This window comes from Hippocampus guttulatus, chromosome 6 (genome assembly GCF_054856545.1).
Source record: "Hippocampus guttulatus isolate MCC_2025c chromosome 6, RoL_Hgut_1.0, whole genome shotgun sequence".
Classification (NCBI taxonomy): Eukaryota; Metazoa; Chordata; class Actinopteri; order Syngnathiformes; family Syngnathidae; genus Hippocampus; species Hippocampus guttulatus.
In genome coordinates this window covers 22,342,631-22,353,904 of record NC_141266.1, presented here as the reverse complement: position 1 = coordinate 22,353,904, position 11,274 = coordinate 22,342,631, and the positions used below count along the sequence as shown (strand labels likewise).

The following is an 11,274-nucleotide window of genomic DNA, read 5'->3' as shown; positions in this document are numbered from 1 at the left end:
ATAAATGCAATTGTGACTTGTTTTTTTGGGGGGCTCTACAGTACATTTATTCATATTAATACTTAGTAATGTCATTAACATTTGCTTTTTCTGAAAAAGAGGGGAAAATGAATTGAAATTAGAAATTATTTTTTTAATAATTTAACCCTGGAGAGCCAAAGAACCTTTTTCTTCTTTGGAAAATGATGAATTATACATTAAACGACTGCTATATGTTCACTGAAAACCAAAATATACCTGTATGTTTTTTCAAATATTCAATGCTTTAATTCTAATTTAGGATTGGGGTCAAATCTGACCCTCTGGGATTTAAGGGTAGCATTTGAGTAGCAGAATTTATTGGGGCCAAATTTGACCCCGTGGGTTCTCCAGGGTTAAATAAAATCCATCAATTTTCTGATCCGCTTTATAATCCTCACAAGGGTCGCGGGGGCATGCTGCAGTCTATGGAGTTCCTAGATTTAAAAGAAGCAGCAATCTGATTGGTTGGTTGCTGGCCCGCCTCCATGGTGTTGACCGACCAATCATAAGGTGAGCGCGCGGCCATGTTGAATTATTATTCATTTGAAAGCGAGACAACAAAAGAAGTGTTATTATATTACAACAGCAGAGGATTTCTCGAAATGACATTACTGTCAGATATGTATATCTATATATCGCGTTAAAGAGATTACCAACCAAAGGCTACATTGGATAGATATAGCAATTTCAAGGTAGGTTTGCCAACAGGGTCGCATCGTCGCCTAAACACTGAAGAGCGAGGCTAGGCTAATAGCATGCTAAGCTGAAAAACATTAGTTGCAGGAAAAGTTTCCAACCATGTTGAAAGTTAAATTCGAAATGGCTGCGCAGGAAAAGTTTCCAACCATGTTGAAAGTTAAATTCGAAATGGCTCTCAAGTCGCGTTTTACCCTCGTGGACATGACCTGTGAAGGGGTTGTACGAACCGTACTTGAATTCGCCGTTAATGTTTTCTCACTCACCTGAAAAGTCACGGTACTAAATCGAAACTTTAAAGTAAATTGCAAAGTCTTTTCGCGATCGTGCCCGAATATTCAACACATTTGAAAAAACTTTAGTTTGAGACATCAATTGCAATTTCCGTTTTCTGGTGACATTTCACTGACTGACGACAGGTGGCCAAGAGTATTTTCCTTGATGAACTTGCTTACCTTTCTTTGTTGTTGTTGTTTTTTTTCATTGTTGTTTTTGTCTTATTTCATGGCAGGTAACCTGGACTTTGGCCAGGCCTAAAGCACTCTCCAAAAGTAGCATCCAGGTGGAAGAAACACGAAGTTAAAACAAAACTGAATGTACTTTTTTCATGTAGCATTCATCACACACTCCAGTCTTGATCACACCAATAAACAGTGTTGCTATTCTGGCAAAGATAATGAAGAGGACTTTTAGATAAACGCCATACAAAATAATAATAAAAAAGGAGGCATGTCAGGTCACATATTTTGATTCATTTATTCATATGAATGTCAATTTCTCCATTTTTTTAGGAGAGTTATCTTGTAAATATTCACAATTCACACACAGGACTCTTATTTTCAAGGGGCCTGTTGCCAGATACTGAAATTGCAGTGCAGTTTTTTACCATTTTAGTCAGGACTTGATCAGTAAGAAACGCAAATCTCTCTTGAGAATCACTTGCGCTGCCAAATTAAAACGAAAGGAGCAAGAAGAGAAACATGGCTGCAGCCAGAACAGAAAACCCAGCACAGATGATTGGCTTGATGAAAACGGCAAACAGGCAGATCAGAGGCGGCAAGCCTGCGGGATTCGGTGGCCAGCAGCCCCAAACGAAGAGCAGCGTTCCTCAGAGCAGTGGCGGTATTAAGTAAGATTTGATTTGAAAGGCAATTTTATGTACAAAGCATCTTCTCATCTTGCACTCTAAAACGAATACATATACATGTGTTTATTTTTTTTTTAGGTTTGGGGATGACTGGAAAAAGTGCCTGGAACTTCCTCCAAAAGACAACAGAATTAGAACATCGGTAAAGTAACCCTGTAAACCAGTGGTTCCTCAAACTTTTTGGGCCAAGGCACTCAAAAACTCTCAGTACATGTTTGCCTTTGTTAACTAAGAGTTTGACCTAGTGTGAACTGCAGACATGTTGAGTTCAACACAAAGCCACTGGCAGTGATCAAAATGCAAATATACGCTTTGCCGATCCTAGGACGTCACCTCCACCAAGGGAAATGAATTTGAGGACTACTGCCTCAAGAGGGAGCTGCTCATGGGAATCTTTGAGATGGGATGGGAGAAGCCCTCACCGATACAGGTGCGTTTTTCCGGACCAGGAGTCTTGAAATTTAAACGAGAGCGTGACTCCTTAATACGTGTGCTCGCTCATAGGAGGAAAGCATCCCCGTTGCCTTGTCCGGCCGAGATATTTTGGCCCGTGCCAAAAACGGAACGGGCAAAAGTGGAGCTTACCTCATTCCTCTCCTGGAGAGAATCGATCTAACGAAGGGTCACATCCAAGGTCAGTGTTTACTTCCTCCTTCAAAGTATTTTTATTTTGTCCCCCCCCCCCCCCCCCCACACCCCCTGCCTGATTTTGAATGACTAACTATCTTTGTCCACGCTGTCATCAACCCTCACATTTCATTAGCCCTCCCCAACTTGTGTGTCTTCACGCAGCTTTAGTCGTTGTGCCCACGCGAGAGTTGGCCCTGCAGATGAGCCAGATCAGTATTCAGCTCAGCAAGCACCTCGGAGGTGTCAAGGTCATGGCCACCACCGGCGGCACCAACTTGAGGGATGACATCTTGCGCCTCGACGAGACGGGTACAGTACATCTCTGGGGAGCGTACGGATGTGCAGACTTCCTCACTTTGGGCCACGTTCTGAAAAAAAAAAAAAAAATGGAAGGCGTGATCCTCTTCACCTTGTGTTAATGAAACACGCTCAAACCAGTTCGGTCTGATGTAGCTACACGTGTCCCAAGTAGAGAAACTTTTTCAAGTTGTTTTTATTTTTAAACCGTTTAAATGACAATTTGGTGTTGTGTTTTTGACAACGCGGTAAGTTAATGTGATGAAAGGACAAAAAGAGTCATGAAAAGGTTGTTATATCTCGTAAGGATCAACTTTTGACAAATGTCTTTCACCGTCAAAATCCGAAGAGAAAGACAAAAAAAAAAAAATCAACAACAACCAATAAGGAATATAGAACGGGAGTCTGCCGGGTCACCTTTGACTGCGTGCCGTTTTCGCAGATGGGGGTGGGGGTGCGGTCAGACGAAGCTGCCACATACATAACACGACATGTAGAGGTTTTAAATTCAAGTTAAAAGCAAAACTATCTCAAGTTGAGGAACGTTGATTATTATAATTGTTTTTGTTATTGGATATCTTTTTTTAAAAGTAAGTTTGTGTTGCGTATGAGTTGATTGACCATTTTGGTCCCAACAGTGCATGTGGTGATTGCCACACCTGGAAGGATACTGGACCTCATCAAGAAGGGTCTGGCCAAAGTCGAAAAGATACAAATGATGGTGATGGATGAGGTAGGACTTTTCGTGAGCGACTAAAAAAAAATGCTTTTTTCTTTTTTTCTTTTTTTTTTTAAATTCCCATGAATGATTGGCACTTTCAGGCAGACAAGCTCCTCTCTCAAGATTTTGTGGCCATCATTGAGGACATCATCAGATTCTTACCAAAGAACCGTCAGATTCTGCTGTACTCTGCGACGTTCCCCATCAGCGTGCAGACGTTCATGGTATGACGACTTTCAGGGTATAAATTTAAAAAAAAAAATGTTTTGAGAGGTTGTTGTTGTTGTTGTTCTCGACCCCATCCAGAACAAACATCTGCAAAAGCCTTACGAGATCAACCTTATGGAAGAGCTGACTTTGAAGGGCATCACTCAGTATTATGCGTATGTGACTGAACGGCAGAAGGTCCACTGTCTCAACACGCTCTTTTCCCGGGTGAGGCATCAGCACCTTTATTCTTTTCCGTTGAAAGAAACTACGGAGTCACCAACTGACATTGAAAGAAGATGCTTGTTTTTGGTTTTTTTCCTACAGCTGTCTCTATGCACGCCATGAAAAAAAAAAAGTCATAAAGAAATAACAATTTCTGCTTTCACCTGTTGTGTTCCAGCTTCAAATCAACCAGTCCATCATCTTTTGTAACTCCACCCAGCGGGTGGAGCTCCTGGCCAAGAAGATCACCCAGCTGGGCTACTCCTGCTTCTACATTCACGCCAAGATGATGCAAGAGTACCGGAACCGCGTGTTCCACGACTTCCGCAACGGACTGTGCAGAAACCTGGTGTGCACAGGTCGCTGGAGGAACCGCGACGCACCATGCGAACATGGAAAAGTCGTTTTGCTGCTTAACGGGCTCTTTTTTTTTCGCAGACCTGTTCACGCGGGGGATCGATATTCAGGCAGTCAACGTGGTCATCAACTTTGACTTCCCCAAGAGCGCCGAGACCTACTTGCATCGCATCGGAAGATCGGGTGAGCGCCAGCCGTTCCGTTTTTTTTTTTTTTTTGGAATCAATTCTAAAAATCGTGGTTAACGGTTAATAGTGATGGGCTGCCCGTTTGATAGGCGCTTCTGAAATCACAAATTTGCTCAAATTACCTTTGTTACTATTGAGTATTATTCATCTGTCAAGATACAGATCAGGTTAGTCACTTCTTACACGAATTATCAGCATTTATTTAAAAAAAAAAAATTAAAATGGATTAACGTCAGCATGTAGGGCGGCCCGGTAGTCCAGTGGTTAGCACGTCGGCTTCACAGTGCAGAGGTACCGGGTTCAATTCCAGCTCCGGCCTCCCTGTGTGGAGTTTGCATGTTCTCCCCGGGCCTGCGTGGGTTTTCTCCGGGTGCTCCGGTTTCCTCCCACATTCCAAAAACATGCATGGCAGGCTGATTGGACGCTCTAAATTGTCCCTAGGTGTGAGTGTGGGCGTGGATGGTTGTTTGTCTCTGTGTGCCCTGCGATTGGCTGGCAACTGATTCAGGGTGTCCCCGCCTACTGCCCGAAGACGGCTGGGATAGGCTCCAGCACCCCCCGCGACCCTAGTGAGGATCAAGCGGTTCGGAAAATGGATGGATGGAACGTCAGCATGTAACACTTTGTTCCCCTCATTCTTGTCATGTGTTTATACGTTCAAATGATCACTTCGACAACATCCTTGGGCAAATCACAATGTCTCGTCACTGGTGAGCTATTTTTAGAACCATCCCCCGGTCTACTTGCGTGGTCCGTGGGGGGCACCACAAAGGGCTGGCTCGATCCCCGTGATGACCGAACACACATTTCCTGCATCCCTCGCACTTGATTGACACACGCGCGTGCTTCGTTTTTGTTTAGGGCGCTTTGGTCACCTGGGCCTGGCCATCAACCTGATCACATCGGAGGACCGCCACAACCTGAAGAGCGTCGAGGACCAGCTGGTCACCGACATCAAGCCCATCCCAGGCAACATCGACAAGAGCCTGTACGTGGCAGAATTTCACTCTGTGGAACACGACAACCCCGATGGTGGACCAACCAATGCAGAACTAAAAGCACCCTGAAAGAATGCGTGGTAGGTGTTTTTTTTTTTAAATAAACAGTTCGCATAAGGACAATTTATACTTGAGTTATTGTGTGTCCACAGTGCACTAGCTTTTATTTTTAAACAAAGAACACCATCTAGAGGAGTAAAAAAAAAAAATCAAGTGCTTCATGAAGCTTCATTTTGCGATCACTGATAGTCAGGATTTTTGCCAACAGTTCAGATGCCTCGCTGAAATTAACAGGTCGTTTTTTAAAAGAGATTAAGATGTTAGCAATCTGTATTTGTTCTCCCCTGCTAACATGCTCTCATTTCATTCATGTTTTTTTTTCAGGGGGAAAAAAAAAGATGTCATCTGGCATCGCAAAAACATGGCTCAAGACACAATGAGAAGAGTTCTGGTTCACTTTTGTTCAAAACATGCCTGTCTTGTCTCTTGTACGCACGCAAGCACATAAACACAGTTTTTTGTTCCCTTCTGCCATTGAGACCATCGCCAAAGTTTTGGGTTGGATTCTGCTGAAAAAGAGTATCACTTGCAATACTAATGTACCTTTTGGGGGTTTTTTCCCTTTGGAAAGAAAACTTGAGTTAGACTGTAATGCAGTCGACCATCTATTTTTTTTAATTTTTTTTTTTTACAAACTACTTCAGTCGGCACATTTACACAAAAACACACCCAACAAGCAGAATGGCTCAGTGCAACATCCGTAGTGGTTTGTCTTAATGACTGCAGTACCACTGAGCACCTGTCTGTGTATTTGACAAGGTAGAGTGAAATTTTCCACTGAACACAATTTCACTTGTCAAGTGGAAGGCATTTTATGTTTAGAACTCATTTTTGGGGCACTGCAAATCAAGACAGGCAAGAACTTCTCTGGAAGATGCTGTTGCCATGGACGTTTGGGTGAAGAATAAAAGTAACTTGAGCTTTATGTTCTTGTTTCAATTTTTTTGAAAGTTGGCATGCATAACATAAATAGAATTGAAGAATTTACAAAAAGAATAAATTCTGCTGTACAACTTAACGTCGCTATTTGTGGGTGAGGGGGACCGAGACCTGCTGGGTATAGCAAAAATCTGAAAGTACTATACAGTCATTGACCATTGAGGCCCCAAAGGGATGCAAAGCACTACTGCTCTATTCAAATGAGCAACTGTCTGTTTACAAAAAAAACCCCAAATACGGTATTGATTCATTTCACACGCTGAAGGACAAACAAAAACGAATTCTAAGTAATTTGCAAGTATTTTAAAATCGGTAATTACTTTCCAGTCATCCTGTCAAAATTATGATTTTTGTGTTGGTGGAATTTTAATGGCGCGTTTCGACCTACGTCGTAAAAAGACCGTCGTAAAACAAGGACACCGTGTCGTGCCATCCAGTGTATTTTTTATTTATTTTTAGGCAAACAGTAATAAGTGTATTTAAATTATGCTCAAGCTTTAAACTGGCATTTTCACTCATAAAATGCGGCGTAAATCAGACGTACCCTTGGAATGTCATTCAGTGGCCGATTGAATGAACCCGCTGATTGGCGAATGACCCCATGGTCTGACGTCAGCGCGAGTGGGCTGACCCGGTGGTGATTCTGACCAATGGCCAGAAGCAACTGCTCGGCGCAAGCCAATCGACCGTCGCGGATACCGGAACTGGGTGTATCCAACGACGGCCACAGACGCTGCGGTGAACTTTACCGGTGCTGATCTTCCCCCCCTCCCCTGGAACCAATCCTTCATTGTGAGTAAATTAACTGTCATATTCCACCTTTACCTCCTGAACAAAGATCATAGCTGCTTGTTCGAGCGGACACAACATAAAGGCCGTTGCCGGTATTTGCACGTACCGGGACGGGCGGATCTCGTGGACATCCACATGGCTTCGTCTCCGGCAAGCTAGTTAGCTTGCTAGCAAAGCCACGCTAGCTAGCATGCTGCAGCTCGGCTTGAATGAGAAGTTATCGTGCATTCCAAACTTGTGTCCGCCGCAATACTTTGTGGCTTCAACATCCGAGAACTTGCACCGTGTCGACCACAACCGGTGCGGCTCGCTTGGAATGCGGAGAACCGGAGCCAATTGGGCCTTAGCTAAAACCTGCACTACTATATTCCTGTACTTGAATGTGCGCTCGTGTTTCTTTTGGTGGCTAACTATGCCCTTCGAGTAATCGTCATTGAGATTCGTGTGAATTCCGGTGTGATTAAGCTTTGTGTGCTCACGTGGCTGAAGAGCTCATTCTGCTGCTACTAGTAGCAATCCACAATCGAAGCCACCATTGATCCATCATTTCAGAAAGGAAAGGTTAAAAAAGAAAGCTTAACGGGGCTGGGGGGACAAACTGCACAGGAGTAAACCAACTCTTCAGTATTCAACTGCTCGTCTCCATAGAAGTCTGAGAACTTAACCGAATTGCCAAACCCTGGTGGGGTTGAAGACAATGGCAGTACAGTACAGTACTTCCCATCACCCCAATATATGCGGTTTGATTGGATTATTTGCTTTCTTAACACGTTCTTTGGTCGGGCAGGTGGTGGGAGAGTAAAATGCTCGCCGGGTGTTAATTAATCATCCGTCCAATCTCTTCCTTGCAATCAGTACAATCCTCAGAGTATGGGCAGTGTGCTGGCTGCCGCCTCCCCCACACCCTCCCCGGCTGCAGCCGGAGGGGGCCAGGGGGTCCCGGGGTTGGTTGCGGTTCCCCCCGGGTTCACCATGCCCTCCATATCCTCCGTCCCGCCGTCGTCGGAGCTGCAGATCACGGACGCGGCGCAGTCGTCGTCGTCGCTCCCCAACCCCGGCACCTACGAGGAGTGTCACCGCAAATGTAAAGGTAAGCACAAGTCGCGCAGCCTGGATTTGCTCACGTTTTGTGGGAATCCTCATTTTATGCGGTAGCTCGTGATATGGTGGCGTGACACCTTGTGGTGTTTTTTTTTTTTTTTTCTCCCCTGCCCAGAGGTGTTCCCTCTCCAGATGGAAGGTGTGCGCTTAGTAGTGAACAAAGGTTTGAGTAACCACTTCCAGGTCAGCCACACCATCACCCTCAGCACTCTGGGCGACTCGGGCTATCGATTTGGCTCCACGTACGTCGGCAGCAAACAGACGGGACCGACCGAGGTAGGCGAGCAACCGGCGTCGTAGGTCCCGGTATGGAAATTGTTATGTGAGAAAATAGCGTAATTTTTATTTTTTTTAAAAAGTTGTTTCACAGGAAGTCCTTTGGCAAGTCATCATTTTAAGACTCTTGCGACTGTAATTTGACAAGGAGAAGTCATTGTTTCAGTCAATGAAAGTTTCATGGCGTCAGAGTTCTAATTTTAGAAGAAAAAGAAGTGATTGAATGTGTGCAAAGGAGCGTAAGAAACACGTTTTTTTTTTCTCTGCCTTTCAGTCCTTCCCAGTCATGGTGGGCGACATGGACAACACGGGGAGCCTCAACGCCCAAATCATCCACCAGCTCACCTCCGCCGTCCGCTCCAAAATTGCCCTCCAGGTAACTTGTTTGCACACGAGCTGGATAGCGCTCGACGACTGGGCTTCATTTTGCGTATTTTTTTTTTTTTTAAGACCCAGCAGCACAAGTTTGTCAACTGGCAGTGTGACCTGGAGTACCGCGGGGCCGACTTCACCTCCGCCCTGACGCTAGGAAACCCTGATGTCCTCTTAGGCTCTGGTATGCTGGTATGATGCTTTGCCCCCACCCCCGCTGTCTGCTGCTACTAATTTGTATCGTCATTTTTTTCCCCCCTTCAGGCATCGTCGTGGCCCACTATCTCCAGTCCATCACGCCTGCCCTCGCTCTGGGCGGTGAGCTCGTTTACCACCGGAGACCCGGCGAGGAAGGAACGGTCACCTCCCTCCTGGGCAGGTACACAGGTAAAATGATCATTTTTTAAAAAAACTTTATTTAGCCAGGCTAAACGGATTATGAACAAATTTTGCATGAACAACAAAACTACAGTGCTCCCTCACTTATCACGGTTAATGGGGACCGGGACCCGGCAGCGATAAGTGAAACCCTGCAAAGCAGTTTTCGCTTTGTTCCAGCGGCAGGGGTTGTGAAAGCTCGCTATAAATAAAGCTGCATTGTATTCCCTTTTTTGTACCTCCATCTAGTGGATGCATAACGCAACCGCAGCCACTATTGTAGCTTCTATTCTATGCACCATAATGCGGTGTGCCCTAGATATGAAAACCGTTTTAAAATAGGTCGTTCATTGACGGGGTGCCTTATAATCCGATGTGCCTTATCGTGCGGAAGATACGGTATATTCCAAAGACTCTTCCCTGTGGCTCAACTCAACTTGATTTCGAAAATGATTTCAAGTTGTCATTCGACGTCGTTATATTTCCTCACCTAAAAAAAACAAAAAACAAAGCCCAAAAATCGGTGCACATAATGAAGTTGTTTTTGTCAGTGCGATTGATTTTTGTGTCCAGGTGACAACTACGTGGCCACGTTGACTTTGGGAGGAGCAGGATGTCACGCCACGTACTATCATAAAGCCAACGATCAGGTACGTTTTCACAACCGCCACGCTCAGTCAAAGCACAGAGCTCAAAACGCTCGTCTCTTTGTGATCAAAATCCCAAACGCAAAGACATTCAGTCCTCCTTTTTATGTATTCACAACTAATTCATAACAGTAATGTTTGTTTCTTTTTGCCACCATAGTTGCAAGTGGGCGTGGAATTTGAAGCCAGCACGCGGATGAGAGAGACCACGACGTCTTTGGGTTACCAGCTGGACGTGCCCAAAGCCAACCTGCTCTTCAAAGGTAAGCCCGCTGCAGCACCGTTGTGACGCGCTCCCAGAATTGACGGGGGGCTCTCTGCGCTCTCTCGCCCTACAGGCTCCGTGGACAGCAACTGGGTTGTGGGCGCCATGCTGGAGAAGAAGCTGCCGCCTCTGCCGCTCACCATAGCGCTGGGAGCCTTCCTCAACCACCGCAAGAACAAGTTCCAGTGCGGCTTCAGCGTCGTCATCGGCTAGAGGGTGGCCGGAGACGGGACCGGATCCGGTGGTCCGCCTCCCGTCCCCCCACCGGGACCCAGCTCGCGGGCCTCGGCTCGGTCGCAGACAAACAAACACACACGCGGGAACCCGGACTGAGTTTTTCCCAACATTACATTCAGAGACGCTCTTTTACTTCTGTGATTCCTGGGGTGGGGGGGGCACACCACGGACAGACGAGACCACCGAGGACCCGGGACTGGCCGAGCCGCGCCTGCGCGGTGTAGCGCAACTTGTCTTTACTTTTGGAGGAACGCCCACGTGAGGGCAGGGTTGTTGCCTGGAAATCAAACCAAGTCTGTACGTAGACGTAATATATGGTGATCGTGTGTGATGGACGCAAATAAATGTCATGACTTTTTCTAACGATGCCAGAGGCCAGTTCTTCTGAGAGAAGAAAAAAAAGTTATTTTACAAGAATGGAATTTTGATGGGAAAATAGTTGGTCACAGCTATCTCAGCCGTGTTTGGATGGTAGGCGGGGTTACACCCTCACCCTCAACGAAAAAAACGATCATGTATAAGAAGGCGTTTTTAGCCGAAAAAAACGACCATGTATAGTGAGGCGTTTTTAGCCGAAAAAAACGACCATGTATAGTGAGGCGTTTTTAGCCGAAAAAAACGACCATGTATAGTAAGGCGTTTTTAGCCGAAAAAAATGACAGTATAGTAAGGCGTTTTTAGCCGAAAAAAAATGACATAGTATAGTAAGGCGTTTTTAGC

The 11,274-nt window shown here is 45.4% G+C and overlaps 2 protein-coding genes across 2 annotated transcripts; both read left to right on the top strand.

The window, feature by feature from the left end:
• The first annotated feature begins 556 nt into the window (after positions 1 to 556).
• ddx61 (DEAD (Asp-Glu-Ala-Asp) box helicase 61) lies at positions 557 to 6,472 on the top strand. Its single transcript, XM_086114364.1, has 13 exons — positions 557 to 713; positions 1,229 to 1,846; positions 1,943 to 2,006; positions 2,190 to 2,294; positions 2,369 to 2,498; positions 2,657 to 2,803; positions 3,430 to 3,524; positions 3,614 to 3,736; positions 3,819 to 3,947; positions 4,123 to 4,303; positions 4,383 to 4,484; positions 5,351 to 5,567; positions 5,872 to 6,472. The coding sequence occupies exons 2-12, from the start codon at positions 1,698 to 1,700 to the stop codon at positions 5,554 to 5,556; spliced, it is 1,431 nt and encodes a 476-aa protein (XP_085970490.1). The 5' UTR covers positions 557 to 713; positions 1,229 to 1,697; the 3' UTR covers positions 5,557 to 5,567; positions 5,872 to 6,472.
• Positions 6,473 to 7,190: 718 nt separating this feature from the next.
• tomm40 (translocase of outer mitochondrial membrane 40 homolog (yeast)) lies at positions 7,191 to 10,921 on the top strand. The gene is made up of 9 exons (XM_086114528.1): positions 7,191 to 7,278; positions 8,134 to 8,368; positions 8,495 to 8,655; positions 8,930 to 9,031; positions 9,106 to 9,211; positions 9,292 to 9,414; positions 9,979 to 10,055; positions 10,213 to 10,315; positions 10,391 to 10,921. The coding sequence occupies exons 2-9, from the start codon at positions 8,149 to 8,151 to the stop codon at positions 10,528 to 10,530; spliced, it is 1,032 nt and encodes a 343-aa protein (XP_085970654.1). The 5' UTR covers positions 7,191 to 7,278; positions 8,134 to 8,148; the 3' UTR covers positions 10,531 to 10,921.
• Positions 10,922 to 11,274: the final 353 nt, after the last annotated feature.